Source organism: Pristis pectinata, chromosome 6 (assembly GCF_009764475.1).
Source record: "Pristis pectinata isolate sPriPec2 chromosome 6, sPriPec2.1.pri, whole genome shotgun sequence".
In the NCBI taxonomy this organism is placed as follows: Eukaryota; Metazoa; Chordata; class Chondrichthyes; order Rhinopristiformes; family Pristidae; genus Pristis; species Pristis pectinata.
This window is the reverse complement of record NC_067410.1, coordinates 23,326,018-23,353,198: the sequence shown is the minus strand read 5'-3', so window position 1 is coordinate 23,353,198 and position 27,181 is coordinate 23,326,018. Positions and strand designations below refer to the sequence as shown.

General features: G+C 36.9%; 1 protein-coding gene across 1 annotated transcript in view; it reads right to left on the bottom strand.

Moving 5' to 3' along the window:
• Nucleotides 1–27,181, bottom strand: part of LOC127572139 (voltage-dependent L-type calcium channel subunit alpha-1D-like) — a 305,309-nt gene that overhangs the window by 35,240 nt on the left and 242,888 nt on the right. The window contains exons 37-40 of the mRNA XM_052019090.1: nucleotides 24,884–24,980; nucleotides 22,114–22,216; nucleotides 20,155–20,256; nucleotides 14,574–14,704 (exon numbers count right to left, since the gene is read on the bottom strand). Of these exons, the coding sequence (XP_051875050.1) occupies nucleotides 14,574–14,704; nucleotides 20,155–20,256; nucleotides 22,114–22,216; nucleotides 24,884–24,980 (433 nt within the window). The remainder of the gene's footprint in view (nucleotides 1–14,573; nucleotides 14,705–20,154; nucleotides 20,257–22,113; nucleotides 22,217–24,883; nucleotides 24,981–27,181) is intronic.

Sequence of the window (27,181 nt, the reverse complement as noted above, 5' to 3'; positions counted from 1 at the left end):
CAGTCATTCATCAAAGTTTAATGTGATTGATTCACTAACATCAAAATCCTTCTTAATATTAAGCAAAATTAAATTCAGTCCTTGATGGTCACTGCGGCACTTTGATTTTTCTCAGATCACCGCAAACAAATCACTGTTACCAAATGTACATGATTTTGTACCAGCAAAAGCTCACTTCCTTTTAAAAGTGGGCATGATCTGATGAAATCCAAGATGGCTGCCAGCAGCAAGGTGATTTTCTTCTGAGCGCAATAACTTTGAAACTGTTCAATTGAGCACCATCAAATTTTGCCTGTGGCTTTCTACCATCAACGTCCTTTGGAAATGGGCCATGATCGGATAAAATCCAAGAGTGATGTCAGTAGCACTTCCATTTTCTTGTGACCACACCTTAAATTTTTAATTACACAGATAAAAATCATGTGGATATCCCAACTGCATTTGCTGTTAAATATCCTTACAAGTTTTCGAAAAAAATATTTGTACAGATAAAAATCTTATCACAGTTCAAGGAAGTGGAAGGGAATTGTTGATCTGCACATCATATAAGGCACATTATTAATGTTTTCTACAATTTTCTGGTCTTTCTATGCAATTAGGGAGTTTATATATGCAAAGTGTGGCTAAATTCTGAAACAACATATTTTCCTTTAACTCTCTTTAAAAAAAAATACTGGATAGAATATCCTTAACTAAAAAAAGTCAACATCATATAGAACATATTAAAGGATATGTATTGAATTTTGTCTAGAAATGGAACTAATTGCTTTTTTGTGTGAATTTGCAGTTTCTATCCATCATCTTTGTTCTACAATTTTACAATTGGATATTTTAGCTGTTAAATAGCAGTTCTATTGCTTTTCTTGTAATAATTACAAAGCATTGAGTGCAGTGACATTTATTGCCAAATTACTTATTAAGAGCAGCAATTTCTATTTTTTAAATTTGAAATCATGCAGGCTTAAATTTTATGTCAACAGATATATAAGGATGTGAGGTTTCAAAAAACTGTTTTAATTTATAATACATAAAGTAATTGCTGGACCAGAAGTTGAGGACTGAAAATGTCCACTCCTTTTAAGCTAACATGTTTGCAGTGAGTACATGCACAGTGACATTTTTCTCCATTTGAAAGCGCCTATCACATGTTCATCACATTAGGAAGAATGCAAATATTTTGTGTGCATTGAAATATTCTATGTGGATAATGCAAGTTGTGTTCATGGGAATAATACATTGCCGAAGCATTTTTTCTGGCAAATGATACTTTATTTTCAAAATAGTTTACTGTAGAATTTAAATTTCATACATCCCTTTCATGGACTGCCACCAAAATAGTACAGAACTAGTAACTAATTATTTAAAATAACTATTAGTAATAACAAATAAGATGGATTTACCAAGGTCTAATTTGCACAAAGATTTTAAGTACAAAAGGAAGCCAAAATTAGAAGGGTAAGTAAGTGATTATTGATAAATCCAGGTGAAGCGCACACAAATTGAATTTACAAGCGGGCGCATTCATATTGCACAAAAATGATATTGCATATATTCTCACTGCAAACACATCTGCTTAAAGGTTAAAGGGAAGTTTGCATTAGCTCTTTTATGGAACAAGCTGTCCATTTCATGCAAGTTATGATGATCTTATTACATTCTATGAACTTGCTTTTCAAGTAGTACACAATGCAAGTTTAACTCAAATGTGATGCAAGCAACTCCCACAATTGGTATTGCAAGGCCAAAGGCGGAGCAGATGGAATTGAACAAACACTTTACTTTGGAACTTTACAGTCTATAAAAAGAGTAGCCGTTCATCCAATATTACAAACATTAGGTTGCAGAAGAGAAAAAGTAAGGCCGTGATGCCACTCAGTTCCATAAGATTTGTACCAGTATTTCAAGAAAACCAGTGAATCCTTAAAAGTATGGGTTTGTACTGCAGTACAATACTGATGATATTTGACTGATGAACAATGATTGACTTCAAATAATTTATGTATATATATGTCAAATAAAATTCTTTGAGTTTCTCTTCATTATGTGCATACTTAATTGATAACAATCTCCTCAACTGTGTAGATACTGAACATCATCAGTTATACCCAAATTAAAACGTGCACCACAAAGGAGGAATCACTATGTGATTCATAAACATCTCAATCTGCAGACCAACATACATCACTGGGGAAGAGGGTGGAAAGGTAGGTTGGTTGGCGCTATCAACATCTTCTAAAGGATACTGCCAAAGATCAGATTGAAAAAATATGGCTGGCTAGAAAATGGACCCTGTGTTTACTTTTTCAGGTGTGATTTCTGCATTAAACTATTTTTCATAAATTACAATGCACTAGCAATTATTTCATGGTCACTTGGCAACCATGGGCTCAGGCACTTCTGGGTGCAATTCACCTCAGTGCAGCTGGCTCTCCCCGGCATCAGACGTCATTCAGTGAACAGTGGCCATTTCCATGTTTGGCCATAGAGACTGGCCGCTAAAGATGTAATTAGTGTTTTCAATCAGAATAAATCAAGGTTCAAACACCACAGCAGGATGTCAAAGAGACATGAATTAAGGGATCCCTACTGGGACATCAACATTTTGCCACAGCCTCTGCCAGACTCATTTTCTAATGTTCCACTTTTCTTCATAAGCATCACAAAACAAAGTTCACAGAATCACACACACACCCAGAACCATGCTTTCAACTCCTCTTGCTCACCATCTTTGCTAAAATCCCTGCCCCACACATTCATTAGGAGTAAAGACCCACAACCAAGTTGAGAACATTAATTCTATACTTGATCCATCTCTACAAACGTTCAATCCACCTGCTGACCACCTTTCTTCACAGCACCCTCCAAGGTGCAGTACTCATGACCAGGATGTATATCTGGACACCAATTAGAACAAGGAATGGATATCAATGGAAGTAAAGGGAAAATTCCTTGACACTAACTTCAGTGAATTTCTGCACCAAAGACAGACTCTTAGAACTGGCCAAGGAACATGTGCAGACTATTTTTACTGCTGATTTTTAATGGAGCTGTGGCAGATATAGACAATGTTGTACGTCATTGATTTCACTGAGGAATATCCTTTTATCTTACTCAAAAGTGGTCTATCAATGTCGAACTTAGCAAATGAGGACACTGTGCTTGGCTACATGGATAAACCATTTACTAAATATTTAACTGTATAGCTACTGCCATCATATGAAGCATCACCCTTGCTTCATTATACGCATCACTTAGAAAAAGACTTCTTCAGTTTCTGACATGTAGTGAATAACACCTACGGATTTTTTAAAAAAAAGGAGGGCCACTCTCCCCTTCTTGGTCCTCTATGCAATATCCCTAATCATAGTTCTAAGAGAATCCACAAATGTTACTACAAAAAGTACCACGTGACATACACTGCTGATTCATCTTCTGAATGTTCTTATGCCTAATTGATATGTATGAAATCCTTACACTAGCTTTTCTTTGTAGGTTTCAACTAACCTACAATCTACAAAAACAATGCCAAACAGTTACCATGACCAAAGTAATAAAATTACATACTACTACAATTCATTCAATGATAAACATGCTGTATAACTGCACAGTGTTTCTCAATTTGATGTTTACAATTTATACACTTTGCTTTGCCACACTGGTAAATGAGATATTCACCCCAAAATTAGGTTTAACTAAATCAAGTAACATTGCATTGCACTGTCAATGGCCTGACTCTCCTACCAACTCTGGGATTATCTAGAAGAAATGAACATTTCCAGATTCTTTTTCTTAATGATTAAAAATTTCATCTGGTTTAGTCTCCATGTCCTGCTGATAAGAGCTACTTTTATGCTACGAGAGCAGAATATGCCTAATGATATCCTAGGACACTGGAAAATAGGAAATAAATCCTGCAAGAAAGTACAGGTGCCTAATTTGAATAAATTAACATTTCAATGCTTCTGATGTGCACATGATGCTTGTCCACCTAAGGTGGTGGTCTTCTGGCTTGCAATGTGCTTTCTGCCTACCATTCTGGGACCCATGTGGGCAGGTTATGGCCTAAGAACTGGGTTCCACATATGCATGTTTAGGGTTGTACACTGTTAATAACCTGAGCAACGTATAGAAGTAGAAATGACAGTAACAACATTATTATGGCTGTGAATTAATGCAGCCATCACGGTGTGAAATATTATCTGACAAAATTTTTAATTGCATTCTCAACATTCACTCCAAACCAGATACAGAGGAAAATTATCTCCACTCTGTTGCTGCAATGCCCCTTAACCTGAACCTCAAGAAAGCCTTGGAGACACAAGAGACTGCAGATGCTTGCATTTGTTCTATGCACATGGATACTTTATATAATGGATTTTTTTCATAAAAACTCTTCTCATAAGTATTACTTGATGCAATTTTCTAGACTGAATTAAGTACAATTGTTGAATAAATTAAAACATATGCAATGGTAAAACCATGAGCAACAAACAGTCTGCTGGAGGAACTCAGCAGCTCAAGCAGCATCTGTGGAAGGAAAGGAATTGTTGACATTTCAGGTCGACTGGGCAGGGTTTCCATCCGAAACATCAACAATTCTTTTCCTTCCACAGATGCTGCTCAACCCGATGAGTTCCTCCAGCAGATTGTTTGTTGCTCAAGAAAGCCATTCCATTTGTCTCAGTGTGAGAATTAATGTCACACCAGATAACTTGTGGCAGCTCCATTAGCGCCACCAACACACATTTTGTACTTTGCCATACAGGATCTTTAAAAGGAATTGAGGTAGGACACTTTCATCATCAGGTCCCATAACCAGCATGATAACATGTTCACCTTCTGAACTAACTAAGATTCTATTACTATTTACTATTAATCTTACTTAATTTATTCTTCTACAGAAGTTAAAGTTATTCTGAATATTTGCTTTGACTCACATGCACCCTTATTTTTTTTATTCCCTTCTTACTAAGTGGTCCTTTGGGATCAACGATCAATTACTTCCACTCTAGTTGTGTGGGTTCTAGCTGGCTGATAGTAGTGGGGCAAGCGGTACTTGATGGGGTGGGTGGGTAATTTGGGAGTTGGTGCACTCCTTCTGCTGGTTACACTGGGTTCTTGTGTGGTGCCAACACATGGACTTGAGAGTCTCAATGCATTGTAAAATGCTCTTCCATTTTAACTGATCATGGGGCAAGGATTCCCATGAGTTGGTGGATTTGTTTCACTTATTCCAAGGAGGTTTTCAGAACATCCTTGAATTCTTTCCTCTATCTACCTGGCAATCTCTCGCTTGATAGAGCTCAAAACAAAGTGACTGTTTCAGGAATCTTGTGTTAGGCACACAAACCACCTGGCCTGCCCTAAGAAGCTGTAGGGGCATAATTATTGCCTCAACAATGATGATGTTGACATTGATTTCTTTATTCTTGCCAATGAATTTGAAGGTGTTTGCAGAGATAATGTTGGCGGTAGTGCTTTGTTGGCAGTGTCTGTGCCTGATATGGATAGTCCATATTTCAGAAGTATAATGGGTCAGGAATTATTTTTCCTTGAGCTTTGTGCCAGGTTTGAGATCTTGGCCTTTAAGTATTTTTTTCTCATTCGAACAAAGCCTGTGCTAAGGTATTGAAGTCAACAGTGAATTTTCTCAAAAATACATCTTTTCTGAGTGTGTCCTGGTGTAACTTTCTGGAAGCTTGTCAGTTCAGCCTGCCAGAGTTGTATAAAACAAACAATAAGTGCATCACTGAAACTGGAAAATGGAACTTTCTATTTTAGTGGAAGTTGAACACCCAATCTTAGCCCCATAGTCTGGGCTAATACTTAAAGAGGAAAGAAGAAGGTAAAAGCATTTGCAAATTAGTTTATATGCTTCTTCACTCATGTTTTAAATTCAATTTTAATTCAAATTTAATATTATAATTAAAAAGGTATTCACATTTAAAAACCTAGCAGATTCCTAAATGATTGAATGCAATTAAATTTCCATGAATATTTTAACAGCATATACACATTTAATACTGATAATATATTTCAATAGTTAACTAGATGGCACATTTACCTTTAAATAAATATTTAATACTGTTGCAACGTTAATTAGTTGCTCCACAACCAATTATTGTAAGTCTGCCAAATAATTTCATTTATTAAAACCATAGCTTTGCATGTTACTTCTGAGAAAGCCAACAATTTAATATCAAAATGTTCTTCACTGTTTGTTCAGCACAGTATCCTATGATATAATGCATGACTACCTTGAGGAATGTTTAGCGTTCATTGTTTCAATGAGCAGAAGAAAGGGTGTTCAATGTGTTAGAGATAATAGGTCCAGATTTCCCTGGATGAGTGAGCTAACCTATGTGGTAAATTGGCTTTTGCCTTTGTGCACCTGCAATGTAATCCTGCAAGGGGCAAGCCTGATTCTCAATAGTGACACCCAGCATGATGCCAGGGCATATGTAGAATTACATGAGGTTAACAAGCTGCACTCACAAACACCTTCAAATGTTTGACAGTCAGCTAAACCACACCCTTGACTAGGCCAGCAGTCAAAGCTATCAAAAACACTTGCTGTTTCTGAATTTCTTGAGATTGTTTGCAGGCAATTAAAAGTAAAAAAAAATACAAACTAATAGATTTAAAAGCATTTAACAACATGAAAGCTCTTGATTTAAAACAGAATGGTCTACCATCTTTGTCTGCTGTTACTTGCTGCTAAGTTTTCAAGAGAAGATTCTGCGTCATCAGTGCTGGGGAACTGCCCAACCATACACTCACCCCTGCACTCCTGAGTGTCAAGTGGAGCACAGTTGGGAAAAGACTGGTGAAGAGAACCCTGCATATTCAGATTTCCATGTTTATGTGGTTATCCTTTGTAATCCTGAATGTGGCAGCATTACTGTGCAAAAGTGCTGCAAATTCAGGTCATTAAAGTCAGATATTATTTAAGATCAGTTTTTTGAAACAATCAAATTGTATAACCAAGAAAGAGTTGAGGAGATCCTGCTGATGGGTCAGCCACCAGCAAAGTATCAAACCAAATAGCAAATGCTTTTGACATCCACTAAAAGATCCTGGGCTACACTACAATCTTTTGTGACAGGGAATTGCAGCACACGGTGGAAACCGGATAAGTAGGATGAAAGGTCTGTTATAGAGTCTGCTTTCTGTGCTCCCTAAAGTTTGGATTTTCCTTTTTGCTGACCTCCCAGGTAGTAAAAACAAAATACAATCCCATTTTGAATGTTTTAAAAGGTGCTTTGTAAATGGTCAAATATCACAGAGTTCTCACTTGATGTGACACTTGAACTTAATTTTAGATTTCAATTGAAATGATTATTATAATCTCAGATACTACGCTGAATATTTTCTGTTTAAAGTTAATCTACAACACAAGTTGATAATGTAACATCATTACAAAATGGATAAAATAAAGTATAATTTTCAGTTTTATAAAACTGATTGTTAATTACTCAAATGTATTTAAAGAAAGATAAATACCAACACAGTTACATATCAAAGTCCGAAGTTTCAAAGTTCTGCGTCACTGTGACAAATTGCTGAGGAGCTGGAAACTGCACTTCCAACTTCAAGCAAATATATTTTGTCATCAATCCAGTTAGTCATGATTTGCTGCTGAATTTAGCCATTGCTTAAATTTAATGAGAACAGCTGTGTTGAAAGAAATAGAAAATAAATGATAACATGCCAGATAGTCACAATGATGATGGAATACAATATGAATATTAATCCAGCTGTTTTATTTTTGGAGCTGAAGTATTGTTTTTGTTATAGTGGTTTTTGCTGATTTCACTTTTCAACACCATCATTAATCTGGTAATCGCATCGTATACATAACTAGCCATGGTATTAGCCACATCCAATGCAACTTCTTAAATAACAACATCCATTTAAAAATAAAACTTCTGGTAAAAAAAATGTACTCTGAAATAATTGGTTTCAATAGGAGACTCGTTAGCTACCTAAATGAGACAAAGTTACTAACAACTTTATCCTTCTTTTGAGGAACAAATAGTTAAAAAACAAAAATATTTGTAAGATTGGCTCTGGTTCAGAAGTTGCTTATGGCATTATCTGCATGTTAACTATCAAATATGGAGCTCATCATATTTCTCAAAGAGGTGGCAGACTAGGCTAAAGAATAGCATAACTTTGATTCCCAAAACCTTCACAAGAAACTTCATCCTTCCCTTTCATTTTCCTCTTGCTGAAACTGAAGTATAATTTGGAAATTTCCATACCCTTTGACTCACTTTGAACAATCACAGAAACACAAGAATAATTCTAACATGAGAACATAGAAAAAGTTGTTGACGACACAGCCCTTTGAGCCTGCTCCACCATTCAATAATTCTAACCTCAATTCCACTTTTCTCTCTGTACCACACAGCCCCTGACTTCCCTAGAGTTCGAAATGTGTTGTGTTTTGCCTTGATTATATTCAATGATTCACCTTTCTAGGGCAGAGAATTCCAAAGATTCACACCCCTGAGAAACAAAATTCCCACTCTACCAAATGGGAAATCCCTTCTTCTGAAGCTATGCCCCCTTATTTGAGATTCCCCATGGTGAGATACCTGAAAACATGAACCACCAGACCCAAGGACAGCTTCTATCTGATTGTTATCAGACTCCTGAACAGACCTCCCATCCACTAAAAGATGAATACCTGATATCCCAATCTAACTCATTGAGGTCTTTGCACTTTATGTATTTACCTGCACTGCACTTTCTCTGTAACTGCAAAACTATATTCTGCTTTTTGTGCTCTTTTTACTACCTCAATGTAATTATGTATGGCATAATCTGTCTGGATGGCATGCAAACAAAAGTTTTTCACTGTATCTCAGTTCAATACATCACAGCCCAATACATCATGGACGCATCCCTCCCCACCATCAAAAGTACTTACATAAGGTGCTGCCTCAAGAAAGCAACGTTGAACAAAGATCCCCACTATTTGGGCCATGACATTTTCTTGTAGCTACCATCAAGAAGGATGTACAGAAGTCTGAAGTTCCACACCACCAGGTTCAAGAACAGCAACTTCTCTTCAATCATTTGGTTCTTGAACCAACCTGCACAACCCTAATCACTACCTCATTAGAGCAACTCTATGACCACTTTGATCACTTTGCACTACAACGGACTTTTTTGTTCTAATTCTTTCTTGTAAATATTATGTATAATTTATATTTAATGTTTTTCTTGTGAATGCTGTTTATCTGATGCAATGTTCCTGTGATGGTACTGCAAGTAAGTTTTTCATTGCACCTGTGCACACATGTACTTGTGCATACGACAATAAACTTGACTTTGACTATGTGACAACAATAAACCAATATTAATACAGCTTCTCAGCATATATGCTGTGAAACCTCCTCAGAATCTTTCAGTAAGATCACCTCCCATTCTTCTAAACCCCAATAAAGACATGTCCAACTTTCTCATCTGTATAGCAATCCACTTAACAGTCTATTAATTTGACAAGCCTAGAAGCTGGATTGGGGGAAAAAAAACTAATGGCCACTTTTTACATGATCTGAAATATTTGCAGTAATTTCCTATTGAAGTCCTGCCCCAGTCAGAAAACTGGACCAGACATAAAAACAGAAAATGTTGGAAACATTCAGCAGGTCAGGCAGCATCTGTGGCAAGAGAAACAATTAACGTCTCAGATCTGGGACCCTTCATCAGAACTGGATCGGACACTTCCCTATCATGATTCATCCTTACAATGATGTTATTTCCCTATAACATTTCATGCATGGGATAATATTATTAATGCACACAGCACCCATTAATTATTAACTGATATAATCTGGAATAAAAGATTGTAATTTACAACCTTTGAATTAATTCATAGTCCAATAAGGAGTACATCATGCTGAAAACAGAAAAACCTTTACAGTAAAACAGTGAAATTTAAATAGTTTTTAATTAATGGTGCCCCTCACAAAAGCTTTGCTGCAGTGAGCTACATTCTTGTTCCTCCTGACACAACAACAACATTTTCAAAACTAACTAGTCTTTAGCTACCAGCTACTACTTAATCCATTTAAGGATCCCATACACATTTCAAAACATTTTTGGGAAGCTGGCTGAATATAGGCACTAATTTGCATAATGCATGTTTCGGATTGCCACAAGAGATGCTGAAAAATGACGAGCCTAATTTTGTGAAACCAGAAAATGCTGGTGATGCTCAGCAAGCTGAGATCTGAGGTATTTCTCTCTGTGGAGGGAGAAACAGATGCTCTGATGAAAGGTCATCCACTCTGTTTCTCTCATCACAAATGCTGCCTGACCTGCTGTGTTTCTCTAGTATTCTTTGTTTTTATTTCAGTTCTCCAGCATTTGGAGATGAATCATGTAAAAGTGAGAGCAGGATGGAAATTGCCCTTTAGTGAAGAAACTTTTCAGTTTTGTCTGAGGGGTGAGTAGTGCCAATATAGCTGTTGTTCCCACCCTTGTCAGTAAGTTCAGTGAGGATGTAGAGAAAGTGTTCATTGTCCGAGTGAAGACTTCTTCTGACAAGGACAGTGCTGAACTGTTGTTATTTAATATACTGACCTTTATCTTGCAGAGACTGAGCTCAAGCTTTTTGATGCTCCCGTATCGTGGAAGGAAAACCTTGGTTGAGAAAAAAATAAACAGATGGGCACAACAAACTAGGAGAATGGAATGGAGTTCTTAAAAGAAGCAGCAATCAAACTAAGTGTAGAAAGAGAGTGGAGCTTTCTCCACCAAGCTCTCACTTTCCCTGGTCCATCTCCAACTCCACCCTTCCTTTTCTTGATCTCTATCTTCATTTCAGGGAACAGGTTAGCATCCATTATCAACTAAATCTACTGATCCCCGCAGCTAACTTGACTATACTTTAATCTACTGCTAGGTCCAGTAAGGACTCCATTCCATTCTCCTATTAGTTTCCATTACTCGGAGAGTTTAGGATCCGAGGGCACAGCCTCAGAATAAAGGGACATCCCTTTTGAACTGAGATGAGGAGGAATTTGTTCAGCCAGTGGATGTTGAATCTGTGGCCAGAGAGGGCTGTGGAGGCCAAGTCATTGGTTGTATTTAAGGCAGAGATAGATAGATAGATTCTTCTTTGGTAAAGGGATAAGGGTGATGAGAAGAAGGCAGGAGAATTAGGTTGAAAAAAAAATCAGCCATGATTGAATGTGGGGCAGACTCGATGGGCCAAATGGCCAGATTCTGCTCCCATCTTACTGTCTCATGGTCCTAGTTTCTCCATGCCCATTGCATCTGTTCTGATGTTGCCTCCTCCCACACCAGTGCACCTGAAATGTCTTTCTTTTTCTTTAACCCAGGTTTTCCTTCCACCATACTTGACAGGGCTCTCGACTATGACTGTTTCATTTCCTGCACTTCTGCTCTCACCCAGAACATGGGTAAGGTTTTCTTCATCCTCATTTTCCATCTCATCAGCCTTCATATTCAATGATGCCACAACCAAACAATCTTGCCTTCCCCTCCCTCTTCAGCACTCCAAAGGACCATTCCTTTCACAGTGGTCTGGTTCCCTCTTCCATTTCCACTCATACCCATGCCCCTTCTCACAACACCTACCCATGCAATTCAACATCTGCTCTTTTACCTCCTCACTTCCTTTCATCCAAAGCCTCAAACTCTCTTTCCAGCTGAAGTAGCAATTACCACTACTTCTTCCAATTTAGTGCTCAAGGTGTGGTCTGCCTTGCACTGGGGAGCCAAATGTAGGTTAATTGAGGACTTTGCAGAACACCACTGTTCAGGATGATTCTTTGCTTCCAATTGCCTGACATTTTAATTCTCCATTCCACAGATCCTCTTTTCTCTCTCTCTTTGGCATTCTACAATGTTCCAACAAAGCTCAAGCTTGAGGACAGCACTTCATCTATAGTTTGGGCATATTACAGCTTCTGGACTCAGCGATGAATTCCACAGTTTCAGGAATCAACCATTCCAGCCTTGAATCTCAATGTTTTAAATCTTTCCTCTTCAAGTTAATTTCAAATTTCATTCATATCCTCTGGATCCACCTTTCCTTGTACACTGTCTTTACCACCCTCTTTCAACCAGCACCACCACTGCTCTTGTCATTCAATCTGAACTACTCTCCACCCCATTATAGACATTGCCTTTTGTTCTCTCCACTTCTTCTGCAACTTATAACTACTGTGTCCAACTTTTGAAATCAAAAAAAACTGCAGATGATGGAAATCTGAAATAAAAACTGAAAACGTAGGAAAATTCAGCAGGTCAGGAAGCATTTGTGGATAGAGAAACGGAAATAAATGCTTGAAGTCAAAAAGGTTTTCCTAATTCTGACAAGAAGTCGTCAATCCAAAATGTTTCCGTTTCTCTCTGCAAAGATCCTGCCCAACCTGTTAATCTTATGCTTTCATTTCAGATTTCCAGAATCTGGAGTACTTTGACTTCGGATATTTGCAGTGACTTGAGTACATAACTATCTGATGGGATTTACAATTTATGCTTCAGATGTTACTGCTTTATGCCTTGTAACTGTCTACAAGAACATAAGAGCGTGAAAATTCCCTTGTTTATATGCAAAAGTTTATTCCTCTCTGTCTGCATTCATCTAGGGCTTGCAGATCCAGTGAAGATTTCCATTTTGCCATTTTCAATACCCTTTACTCTTAAATGAATTTTAAAATTTGATAATTGAGAAGTTCATTGCTTTTTGTATTTCATGGCATAATATATATCCATACCTTAACATAATGATATATTAATGTAAATAATTTAAATAAACTTTTGTTTATTCAAGTTAATGTTTGGCTGTTCTACTTTTTAGCTGACTAGCCAATAGAGACTAAAGTGTGTGTGAGGTCAGATCTTGTTCTATTTTTCTGATAATTTTGACAGCTTGTTATAAATACTAGAAGTAAAAAGCTAACTGAAATGTTCACATAACACTCTATACTTACTGGTTCAAAGACACTTTACATACATAGATGAAACAAGTATCTCATGCAGCTTAATGCTAAATATGATTTATGAAGGTGCATATGTCTCCAAAAGGTAGCTTATAAATTTCTGATTTACTTATAGTAATCAGAATACTACTTTCCCAAGACAGTTCCCAAACAAAAAAAAAGCTAATCATCTCTTATAATACCACAAATGTCTTTTACATTAATGCCCATGCTCTACAGATTAAAAAAAACAATAATTTCCCATTAATCCTTACAGCTAAACAAAACCAGTGTGCATTGTATTCTGTGCAAACATTGGACTTAGATCATATATATGTCCATATAAAATAAATAAATTTAAAATAATTCTGAAAATAATGCAATACTATCAGTGAAGTATGGTTCCAAAACCCATTATGTCAGAGGGTCATTACACAATTGTTTGGTCAGTTCTTTTCTTGAATTGGTGGATTTCAAATGCTAATCTCAGTTATCTTTAGTTTTTATCAGTCGAGAATTACTGCTTGTGATATTAGTGCACCAACAATTAACAAGCCCTCACAATCTATCTTTACTATTTAGTAGAAGAATTGACCCAGTTGAACAGGCTAAAACCATTGTTAAATTGGCAGGAAAATATATGTCATATGCTTACATCAGAGAAGTATTTCCCAGGTTTCTATTGAGAATCACTGAACTAAAAATAGCAGCAATTTTATGCATTAATCGATTTGTGGTAAGCAACATTTATACATCTACCATTTAAGATATGATTTAATATTGTGTTGTTCTCATAATGCAACCAAAGTTATTACAAATTGCTAAAAATTATTTGGTTTGCAATACCCAGGGCTAAGTTTCCAAGCCTAGATATGGTTCATCATTAATAATTATTTTAATGCTAATTGAAGAAGCAACAATGCAAGCATGCACATTCCAATCAAACTGTTCAAAATGCATATTATCTTAAGCACCATGTTCTGGCTTTATATTCGTTTATGCTTTGCAGTGGTCCTATGTACGTCAATGCATGATATTTCAGTCCTTATGTCATGCAATAAAATAGCAAGAGATGCTTTATTAAAAGTCCTTATCTTTAAATAATGATGAATCAGTTTGACCATGAATGGCTCAGCCATGAGCATATATAAAAGCTGCAGTAAATAAAGAGCAAAATAGCTACATGCATCTCAGTACTCCAACCCTCATAGTAGTTTTTACTTTTGGATACAATGCAGAATGATGCAATTGATTTCACATAGTACATCAATAACTATATTTTAGCAACGCATTACATTAACTCATTAATATAAAATTTGGTCTTGAAATTATGCACTGAAATAGTAGCACATGGAAGCATGGAGACTATGTCTGAGATCTGAGGAAATATTAACCTATTTAAATGGTTCATATAACCTCTGCTAAAACAGCAATAAAAGAATTTTAAGCTAATATGCAGCACATGTATACTACCATTACGTAGCATAATTTAAAGTCCTTTATGATTAAAATCAAATAATATAAATGTACTCATGTTGCATGTCCTTTAATCAATCACCTTACAAATGATTTAAAAACATTCCTTACACATTCTCAAATTAATCTCACCTGTAGAGCAACTGTAGTATTCTTTCTGGGTTGCTTTCCTACCAAGCCTTGTTCCTTGCGTCGCTTGAATTTCCTAAAGTAGTCCTGTATCAGGAAGGTGGCATAGAACTTCCCCACGGTTACCTCATCATCTATGTGAATAGACCAAACAGATTTCCCCCTTTTTCAGAACAGTAGCTTCTTCCTAAACATCCTGGAACTTTGACTGCTTTCTGTAATCCTATGTTCCAAACTTCAGAACAATGTGTGTTTATTTTAAATAGTAAAAATATTCCTGGAAGATTAAACTTGAAGGAATTAAATTTAACAAGTAAACAGCACCAAATATAATTCATAGTGCATAGCTTATTAGTAATATAATTAAAGGTGAATAAAACACATTCACATTTCTCATCCAAAGTTGGACAAGTAATAAAATGGAAAATGATGCCCAGTTTGTACCTTGTATAGACATTGGGATTATCTTTAAAATTAGATGTAGTCCAACACTACATATATTTGCAGCTGCTCTGGAGTTTTACAAGTTTGAAATGAATAGGAAAATATCACTTCATAATCTGTTTGCAACTCTGTTGTGTTGGATTAGTATTAATAAAGCATTTTACTATTTGATTTAATATAAATTGATTTTTCAAAATATTCACATTTTGCAGGAACCTATAAATTTGTTGTAGTAACATGGATAGCAATACAATTATCAACATACATCTTAAGTCATAAAGGGCGGAGATTGGCCCCATACTCCATAAGTACACAAGCTGCTTGTGTTGTGCAAAAAATTGTTAACAAGATCCAAAAACTAACTATAGGACAAGTTCAGGACTCCCAGTTGTCATGTAACTGATTATGGACCCTAATTAACACTCCCAAATTTCTTTACTGATTAAAAATTCTTAAATACTGTTTTAATATGCAGAGAAGTATTTCTTACATTTGAACATTACTCTTTATGCATCTTTAATTGTATGATGAATAACTTTGCTAATAACATTGCTTTACCATGTTTTGTAGGAAGATAAAAAAAAATTTAATTAGTCTGTTAAGAGTGTAGGTTATGTTCCAGATTATAATTTTAAATGGAGTCCAAAATATTCAAATATGTATATGTATTATTCACCTTCATGACCAATGAGAACTAATATTGAAAGCCTGCAAAATTATTAGGTAGAAGGGCACAAGCAGACATTAGGCCAGGTATACAAATCAAGCAGATAATTCAGATGACAACATATGAAGTTGCTTTGACTATTTTTGTTTAAAGCTCTGCAATCATTTGTGACTAAGCATCTATATCTCTAACGTACAGACAAGAATGTGAATAAAGAAAGCTGAAAAAAAGAATATCTTCAGACAACTTTTTATCGATTTTCAAGTTACTCTATTGGTTATTTTTAGAAACCATAAGTAAATGTTACAGATAAAACCTTCTAAATTTCAGGGGAGGTTATTTTTCTTGGAGGGACAAATGGAATATTCTCATTTTCAAGTTGCAAGAATGGATTCAGCCTACCCAATATTTAACTGGAAGAAAATTCTGTTCATCCACGACTTGATGTCAAGATGTCTGCCAATTGTTAACAGTTTACAAGCAGAAATTTATGCTGTGTTGCTCTTGGGGAGTATGTACATGAGACAAATGAGTAGTGCAAGAAAAGATTCTTGGGGAGAACCAGAGTCGTGATGTAACTGATGGTGATTCTCTCAGTAAGAATCTATGTCCAGGCACATTGGATCATTGGTGATTTTGGGTAATCAGAGCGATCACAATGCATGCTTGTAAATTAAGCCATCTACAAAAATATGTTTCCAATATACACCTTCAGGACACTGTTAAGGCAAATGCAAAACCACATGATAGATGGGCAGTGATATTTAGTTTTTCAGCTGGGTAGCTTCAATGTAATTCCTAGTGAGCAACTACAGAAACTTGGAATTAGAGGGTTATTCTTGAAGCCACTGTTACTAATATCAGAAGCTAATGCTGAATACGTTTGATAATCTCCTGCCCACTCCTTTTAGTGGAAGCATTAACCATTTAAGGGAAGTGGAACAAATCCTCAATTAATATTGTGGTTTAGAAAACTTAAAACATGTTTAACATTCATTCACTGGTAGCATTAAGCACACTTTCTGAGTATTGTTTACAGTAGAATAAACAGCCTTTTCCATTATCTATCCATGCAGTGAACAGGCTGTGTGCAGGTGACATTATCAGCAAGTATCCAAAGTGCAAAACTGTTTTCAGTTTCTTACCACTGTCATTGCTTACCTCACTGAGTAAAATACTAATAACATAGGGGCTGATCCTATGCTGACCCTAAGATGGCTGGCTGGCTGCCTGCCTTTGGACCATCCTGTTCATGATCCAAAGCATAATGTGGCCAGGTACACTCCCCAAGTGAAGCAGCTGTCAAAGCTGTCACTGAGATCAAATGGTTGTGAATGTTCAAAAATAACATTAACAAAAATTATAACAGTTAAATATTTTCAAAATCCTGATTAGTTTAAACTAACTAAATTAAATTAAATATTCTTCAATTATTGTTTATTCCATTTGATTTCAATAGCATTTGTGCCAGGTTTAATCTAAAATCTGGCACAGATTCTGGGAGCAGATTCCTTGGCTATTGAGAAGTCTGTGGAATTTAACACAACCCTGTTGGACTCCATTGGTCCAGGGCAGGGGCAACCTGCAACATGAGCAGAATAGCAGAAGATGGCCTTGACTGTATAGGTCCATGCCAGCAATGGACTTCAGGACTTCCATGAAGAAATCAGGTAACTCAGGCAGTAGCATTGGCCACCAGATGAAATACCTATCCAATGTCATGAATGTAATCCAAACATTTCTGTTAAGTAATCATTATATAAAGTGATTATACTAAATTAAACCATCCAAGAACTACATCAATGCACATGAATCGAGGAGCCCAAAAATTTACACCAGTCTTTAAGCTCTAGGCAAGGCAATTCCTGTTCTTCATCTAACCTCGTATGGGCTATTTAAAGGGCTGCTTAAAGAGGAAAAAAAAGGATTCAGTTGGAAGCCAAATTATGCAAAAATTTATCATTTGTAAATTTTGACGTGCATTTTGATGAATGATGTTTTTAAGGATAGAGATTATTCTTTGTGGAACTGCTAGTACGACAGCATCCCTGTGATTTTATTTTAAACAACATGTAATTGCACAGAATTTCTTTTATGTCAGAGAGAATTCTAAAAAAACTTTCCCTCTAACTTTAGTTGTGTAAAAAGGATAATACAGACAAAAGAAATAACCAATTAAAAACTTATTGTTGATTTAACAAATGCAAGCAAAGGTGAAGTGCAGTGGGAGGGGAGAGGACGGAGATAATCCTGTTTAGGTAATACTCCCAGTGGATAGAGTTTCTACCCATGTCGTCATAAAACAAATTTGAGTTGGAGTTCAATGTCCGCACACTTGGGAGGATTCCTGATATCAGGAGGGAGTCAGCCACTGCCTGAAAAAGGTACTGTTGAACAAAGCCAAAGGGGTTGGACCATATCACAGTCAGAGTTTTGAATGATACCAGCAAGTAAATGGTCAAAGTGGAATGGAAGCCACTTCATGGGTGAGGGCGGTTCAGAGTGATATTGCACACCTTGGTGTTTATCATTATCTTCCCCTGATGGCTCAAGAAACGTTAGGTGAACATGCAGCAATTGTGGCTTTGGCTCTTTAGAGCCATTTATAGCCAAAAGGTATGTGAGTGACTGTCAGCAGTAGTTTTCATGGGACTGGAATTCCTGACCAGGCAGAGTGTAAAAACGGTAAGTCTCACCATGTGCCTTTTTGTCATTATCTACTATGATGATGCCCTAATTAAGCTGCAATGACAAGAAAACTCCACCACAGGCTCAGTAGTCAACAATCATGATGCACGTGGAGGACACAATTAGACATCCGTAACTGAGGATGGTTTGTAAAAAATCATCTAATATGCAATTAGCATTAAATTTCACAGAATTTTAATTTGGCTTAATTTATTGGAAGTACGCAGTATAACTTTTAGAAGACTTCCTTCAAAGATATTTTAGTTTTTCATGTCAGAAATACTATCAGATGAATGTGATACATTTTCAAAGTTACATTTCTACTGTGAGGAATCTCACCCTCGAGGAGTGGGCCTTGAGAAATTACATGTCACTCATTCCAAACATTAGAACAGATTGGGATATTTATGTAGCACTGATGAAATTCAGTCAGAATTGCAAAAGTTTAAAATTAACTCTTACATTTCTAGCTATATAAACATAATTCATAAATTAAAACATAAAGACATTTAGTGTGCGGCAGTTTGGTGCACTACAGTTCTTGTGGAAGTATTAGTCATTGTATGTCAATCAATATGATTTACTTAATAAACATTCTGTGGTTATTAATGAGTCTGCAATAGCACTTCTTGGTTTTAAATTATTCAAATTTCTCTCATCAAATATTTGACCATCAAGCTTCTTGCCTTATTCAATTTGTTTTCTGTGTGTGCCCATCTCACAATAAATATTTTCTGATTCAAAATGTTCAAGCAAAACTTAACCCTTCCCTTGATGAACAAAGACAAGCTGCATACAGATAACGCAACAAATGCAATGAATACAAGTGTAAAGGCTAATAATCTGTCAATTAAAGCACATTTTTGCTCAACAACCAGCATGCTTGAAAACCAGCTGTCAACCTTTTGTTGTAACACAAGCATAAGTCTTCAAAACTTTGTAAAGATGAGAAGCCTCCTTATCATTTTTGATTTCCAAGACATGCAGACAGGCAGAACTAGCTTTGTGGAATATTTCTGAAGCATGGTCTCCCTTTCAAAGAAATCTTAGGGGAAACAGTTGGTAAGAGGCAACACAAGTTCCATGCCACCGACCTAAAACAGAATTGCTTCAGAATATTCTTACAGATTGAGAGAAGAAAAGGGCTGAAGCTGCAGAGAAGCTCAGGCAAAAAAGTTGAAATGTTATTGATTGCATGCATTGCTACCTTCCATCTGTGCCATGCAAGCATTAAGAAATAAATCTGAAGCAACTGATCACTTAATTCTCTAAAAATATTAATTAATAAAAAGAAGCATTAAGCAAAATTTAAAGCTAAATCAATGGAAGAATACTAGTTCATGAGGATTTTAACAGCTATCAATGATTAAGTACATGATATTTTAAATATGCATTCATTACTTTTCTGTTTAAGCTCCAGGTCATATCTCCATGTACACTTACCATTTTAATTTATTAAATTAGTATATACTGGTGAATAAACAACAATTTTCCATGAAATGCAGTTCAATAAAATAATTCTAGTTTCAAAAAAGTAATGAGATTTGTCTGCAGACTCCAGTTGTTCATCAACACTGAGAACATAAAGTGATTTATAATCTAAATGTACATTTCCTCACAAACATACAATCAATGAAGTCTAGCAAAGCAAAATATTGGATTATTTACTAACAATGAATTTGATCCTGTATTACTCAAAAACAAAATGGTAATAAGTTTGCAATTCTTGGAAAATGTAAGTCAATTAACAGTTAAGAAAAAAAAATCTGGGATCATAGCACTAACCATCAGCTGGAGGCACCACCTGATCTAGCAACTTCATGCTGGTTCGTTTCCAGATTTTTTTAATAACAGCTCTCAGCTCTTCATTAGCTTGATCAAGATTCCCTGCAGCAAAAGAGAAAAAACATGCAATAGAATCTGTTACGTGAAGCTTTTAGAATAGTGGAGGTGCTGTGGATATATAATTTCTAATAGAATTTATGATTTGGTGATATTTATTAAATATAGGTCAAGAATAATTGAAGACATTCTTGATGCAAGCACCAGTGTTTGCATGTTAGATCTTTCTTACTCTACAATTGCATACAGTATATGTGTATCAGTTTGTTGCTCTCTGCAGACTTAGTTGTTTTAAAGATATACTAAATAATTAGATATTCATAAATACCAGGACAGACTTCATGCGTAACCTCATGGAATTCAAATAACATCATCAACCTGAGAATGAGATTACAGTTTTCCAACTCCTTTAAGAAATATGTAGATTTCATGTAAAGTTGGTCAAGTTCAGTTCCACATTTTTCACTTTATATTTATGAGAATGTTCATAACTTAATCTTTTATTAGAATATTTCAATCTGAAAGTGTTTGTCTAGCTATTCAAGTCTAGCAATACCTTAATGAATATGAAAGTTGATGACCTGGATTTTGCTGAGAGGGTCCCATTCCCTTCACTCACCAATAGCATTCCCAGTGCCATGGACTTGTCAAGTCTTGAACCGTATGGTCAATCTTGCTGACCATGATTGTCAAGGATCTAAATGGCGAAACCCTGTGAGGCACAACTCCTGCCCAATAAATTCCTCCAGAAACTTTTATCACACCCTCTAACCTAACCTTTAATTATCTGCACTGCCACCACCAATCAACAGCAAATAAACTTCACCCCAATCCTGCTTCCAAACTACAAACTTTCACGCCTGGATTTACCTGATATCTTTCACACTTTCCGTACTGGTGCAGCAAGCGATGAAAAGGCCTTGCCAAGCAAAAGGCTGATTCAATAGTCCCTACCTGATGCCCCGAGCATTGAGTGCCATTTAATTTCCTAGTGGCTAGCCCATGACCAATATGCTTATAGGTATTCTTTGCAATGATTAATTAACATATCATTAGAGGTGCCAAGGAAATAATAGGCAGTTGATTTTAATTTAGTCATACTTCTGTTATTGTCATTTCGATGACTTGTGTGGTTACAAACAAAAATAATAATACATTTCCTTTCCACTATAAGGAAGCTACTTAGAGTAGCTTTAGAAATGCTACTATACGTATTCAAAACGGCCCCTTTTCCTGATGCTGGGCACTTAATTCACCATTAAAATTAATATTTGTTTCTTGTAGGCAGCTTCAAAAATTATCTTAAAAAAGCTCAATATGAGATCAGATGTTGTCCAGGTGCATACACAATCCAGTTTAACAGCAAAATACATGTTGTAAACCCTCTCATACTTGTAAGTTCCTTACTGCCTTGTTCACTCAATCCCAACCCAACAAAAACATGCATTTAAATCTCTTATGCATACCTACTCACTTTTGTAGATTAACTTTATCTTTGCCCTGACTCTGGGGTGTAATATTCTTGAATCTTAAAAACAACCTTCAAGGTAATGTTTTGGAATCAGGCATAAAAAGATTTCTTTTTCAAACCGTACCTTCCCTACCCACACCTAGACACACTTTGCAATGAACTGTTTCAGGCTATATTTGCATTTGTATTGTGCAGAGATCAGAACAATTCACTAATATTAATGCAAGTATACACATAACAGTATGGAAAATATTACATTGTTCAGAAACTTATTTTACTGCACAGTTTTCAAGTGGGCAAGCAAACAGGCATGGCTTGTAGAAATTTATTAAATTCAGTTCTGAACATCTGTTGTACATTAATGCCAAGTATCAAAGAATTGAAGTTAACTGGCTTAACTGAGTTTAGCTCCAGATCTGTGTAAAACTTACCTTCTGTTTTGATTTTTAAAGCTGTTCTCACCAAGGCAAAAAGGGTTGCATTGAACATCACAGTTCCATCACTATTCAGGGGCATGTTCATGGCTACCAGTCTCTGAAATTAGAAAATGGTAAAATTTTAATTGTATACTATAAAAGTTATAGGTAGTTTTGTTTTGTTTGGGTGAAAATTTTGACAAAAATTAGTTTCAGATGTCCAAGATGTTGAAATGAATTACTGTATTCAAAAACCTGATACAGTTTTTCAAATAATCCTTATTTTTCCAGGATCAGCAGAAACTGAGGTGGCTAATTCTTCATAAACTGAATTCTTATTATCAACTATTTTGAGAATCTCATTGACTTTGTCACAGAGTCCTGAAGTACCACAGTATGGAAATAGTCCCTTTGGCCCACTGGCTCTGTGCCAACCATGAAGTATTCATTTATTCGAATCCCATTTTATTCTCCCCACATTCCCATTAACTAACCCCAGATTCTACTACTCACTTATCCATAAGGGGCAACTTACAGCAGCCAATTAACCTTTAAACCTGTACGTCTGTGGCATTTGGGAGCACCTGGAGAAAACCCAAACTGTCACAGGGAGAAGATGCAAGCTCCACACCGACAGTATTGGTGGCTCGAATTGAACACAGTTCACCTAAGTCCACATGATTATTACATTGTGTTCCAAACTGCAAAATTTGGCAGGTAAAGATGTTATGAGATTTGCTTTGTCACAAGTAAAAAAAAGTGGTTGAAAGTACATGAAAAACACTATAATGCTGGAGGAACTCAGCAGGCCAGGCAGCATCCGTGGAGAAAAGCAGGCGGTCAATGTTTCGGGTCAGGACCCTTCTTCAAGACTGAAGATAGGAAAAGGGAAAGCCCAATATATAGAAGGGAAAACCACAGCAGTGATAGGTGGACAAGAGAGGAGAGGCGGGGTGGGAACAAGGTGGTGATAGGTAGATGCAGGCAAGAGATAGTAATTGTATTACCCAGGAGCGGGGGAGGAGGGGGGTGGTTTGAGGGGATTACTTAAAGTCGGAGAATTCAATGTTCATGCCATTAGGCTGCAAGGTTCCAAGACGGAAAATGAGGTGCTGTTCCTCCAGTTTGCGCTTGGACTTCTCCTGGTGGTGGAGGAGGCCGAGGACTGACATATCTGTGATGGAGTGGGAGGGGGAGTTGAAGTGACTGGCAACAGGGAGATGTATATCGCAGTTATGGACAGAGCGCAGGTGTTCTGGGAAATGGTCACCTAGTCTGCATTTGGTCTCGCCAATGTAGAGGAGGCCACACTTGAAGCACCAAATGCAGTAGATGATATTAAGGGAGGTGCAGGTAAATCTCTGTCTCACCTGAAAGAACTGTTTGGGTCCCTGGATGCAGGTGATGGAGGTGGTGTAGGGGTAGGTGTTGCACCTATGGCGGGGGCTGTTAAAAGTCCACGGGGTGGGAGCGGGACGGGTTGGAAGGGAGGAGTGAACTTGGGAGTCACAGAGGGAGTGGTCCCTGCGAAAGGCAGAAAGGGGTGAGGAGGGGAAGATATGCTTGGTGGTGGGGTCCCGTTGGAGATGGAGGAAGTGGTGTAGAATAACGTGTTGGATATGTAGGCTGGTAGGATGAAATGTGAGGGCAAGTGGGACCCTATCCCCTTTGGGTCTGGGATAGGTGGGGGTAAGAGCAGAGGTGCGGGAAATGGCAGAGATGCAGGTGCAAGCTCTCTCGACCACAGTAGGGGGGGATGCCACAATTAGTAAAGAAGTTAGACATCTCCGATGTCCTGGAGTGGAAAGCCTCATTGTGGGAGCAGATATGGAGGATTCAAGAAAAAGGGATAGCATCCTTGCAAGAGACAGGGTGGGAGGAGCTGTAATCGAGGTAGCTGTGGGCGACAGTGGGTTTTTAGAAGATGTCAGTGGATAAGGAACCTCCTGAGATAAAGATGGAAAGATCAAGGAAGGAGAGAGAGGTATCAGAGACAGTCCAAGTGAATTGGAGATCAGGGTGAAAATTAGTGGCGAAATTTATGAAACTGTCAAGTTCCGCATGGGTGCACAGGTGGCACCAATGCAGTCATTGATATAGCCGAGAAAGAGTTGAGGAATGGGGCTGCCAAAGCATCAGAAATTTAGAACTATAATCATCATTTCTGACCAGTTAATAATCAATTCAACCCTCCAATGCAAACCACCCCACAGTACCACTACAGTCTTTGGGTGTTGTAACTGGGAAGCATAATTTCTTTGTCACAAGTACTAATGAGAGGTAACATACAATTGGAAAGACTTGAGCATCTCATCATTCTCAGGTACCATAATCCTCTAACAAATTGCATAGGATTATTTATGTTAGCCAACTATGACTTTTATAAGCTTTCATTGGAATATTTCCATCAATATTAATCGTGAACTATCTGATGCTGATTAATTTAGTGGATCAACCAGTTATACACGAGACTACATCAAGTGAAATGTTAAGAATCAAAACAAGCACAACTTGCCTTATATCTGCAAGAAATATCTTCAGAATAGGGTTACAGCAAATCATCATTATCACTAAATAATTAAATATTTACATTTATAGTAAAAACAGAAAGTGTTGGAAACATTCAGCAGGTTAGGCAGCATCTGTGGACGGAGATGTTATGTTAACTGTTTCTCTTTCTGCAGGTATTGCCTGACCTGCTGAGTGCCTATAGCATTTTCTGCTTTATGCCAAATTTTCAGCATCTATTTTTTTTATTTTCATTTACATTTATAGTTTGCCTTACCTTGCATGCAACTCTATGTGGACAAAGTTTTCCAAAGCCCAATGGTGGCTGAATACGTCGAAGTAGTGTAACCACATCAAGATGTTTTATTCTTCCTCTGCGAATTATTGATTTCAAACTTGAGCAAACTGACAGTCATGACAATAGAGTAACAAAGCCTACCATGCAATAATTGCCCCCCAGCTAATTATCTAATTTAAATTATGATATCTATCACCATAAATATCTAAGCTCAGTGCACAAAAACGTCCAAGGTTTAAGTCTGAAATTATCTTAAATAAACTTCCTAAGGACTACAAGAAATATTAGTGAAAGCTGAACCGCTGAAAATACTGATAAATAACGCATAGTTATAGGAACTTGGAGCCTTGTGCCCCAATATCGTTCTCAGATACTATAACAACCTTGTAATATCAAATAAACCATCCTTGATTTTTTATGTTAATCTTTGTAAAATATTACAAGGCTTGAGCAGAAGCTTAGCTAGATAAGTTAAAGGTTAAATTATGAAGACACAAGAGACTACAGATGCTGGAATCTGGAGCAACAAACAACGTGCTGGAGGAACTCAGCGGGTCATACAGCATCTGTGGGAAGGAAAGAAATTAACAACATTTTTTTGGTCGAAATCCTGCATCAGATTAAATTATTGTGTATCTAGTTTGTAATCCATGCAGATTCTGGTATTTCTATTAAATGTAATCAGGACCTTTGGTTTTGTAATTATCTGAAGGGATGCTGCAGAACTGAGCAGTCATTTTCAAACATCACTTACCTGAAACAGTAATTCTCTTTTGTATTCACAGCTGCTCCGTGATCTGCTGAATAACTCCAGCATATTTTTACTTCAGACTCACAGCATCTGCCACACTTTGCATTTTAGTTACTGCACAGTTATGAAATTGGGGGAAACAAGGGGTATAAGGAATTGTTCACAAAGTTAGAATTCTTCAGGAAGGATAGGAATGGGTTGTCAATGATCTATATGAGGGAGATAATGGTAAACACCTGCCAGGTGCTGTCCTGGGTGGAGCTTAAAAGGTTACCTGGATTCTTGAGTGGAAGTGGGATTTTTTACCACAAAAATTTTTGACCACAATGAAATTAAGTAGACAGTCTGTTGAAGGCCACATGTAGACATTGATTAAGTGGCATGTGTCTTTTATTGAGGATAAAGATCCATGCAGGCTTATGACCACATGGGAAGACAGGAAAGAGAACAGACTGAGAATATCACATATATCCGAGAGGCCAGAGAGACCAGGGACTACTTTCCATCTATTGCTTGTTATTGTGTAGAATTTTTTAAGTGACATTCTTATATATAAACTACTAATTATAGTACCACAGACTCCATGCTCCTTTTGCCTTGTCCCAGAACTGTTCAAGTCTTACAACTTCAACATAATTCTTATGAGCCTTCATGATTTTTATCAAAATTTTTGATGTTAACAGAGATATGTGAAGACAAATCATTTGAAGAATCAGCCACCTAGAATCACAGATGAAACTCATTCTTTCAAAGCAGTTCCTGAACCATTGCACTCAGAATTGAATTTACTTAGAAAGTGAATGTTGTATGATAATAAGTATAAATGTAAAGAACTCAGTAATCTGGAATCCAAAATATGGAAGCACAGAAATTCCAGGGTATCCAAAATAGGCCACACAGAGGAAAGTGAAGTTTATTGTGACAATGGAAATAACTCTCCTGCCCTTCCAGCTCTACAATCAGCTGTTAGCTTTGGATAGCAGAGATTGCCTTAAAAACTGCCCTTGATGTGGATCTGGTTTTCCAGAATGCAGCAGAATTGCCCCCCTGCATTTGGGCAATCTAGTATTGTAGAAGGGGTTTTTAAACAGGTGGTAGGCCTCAGTGAATGTCCCAGTGCTACACTTGGGTGTGGGTCCTGACTCCTCTTCATCGCCAAAATACCATAGCTGTGAATTTTCAGGTTCATTTCGAGAATGCACTTCCTACCCACTGCCCACAGGAGAAATAGATGCTGCATAGCCCTACCTATTTATTTCTGTTAACATGCATGTACATTTAATAAAGCTATAAAAATGCTGCTCAAAGGATCCTATTCTTGGAGACATTGCAAGATTATAGTAGGATATCCAGATCATTTTTGAAGCAAGTAAAACAGTAATCTGGCACCACCAGTAACTATTTGGAAAAGAAATTCAAATGAATCAGAAGAAAAGCAATATATCAAAGCTAACCAAATGAATGCTTTAATCCATCTTCTTGTTCATTATTTATTTTCCATACATTCTTTTGTGGACATTCATGGC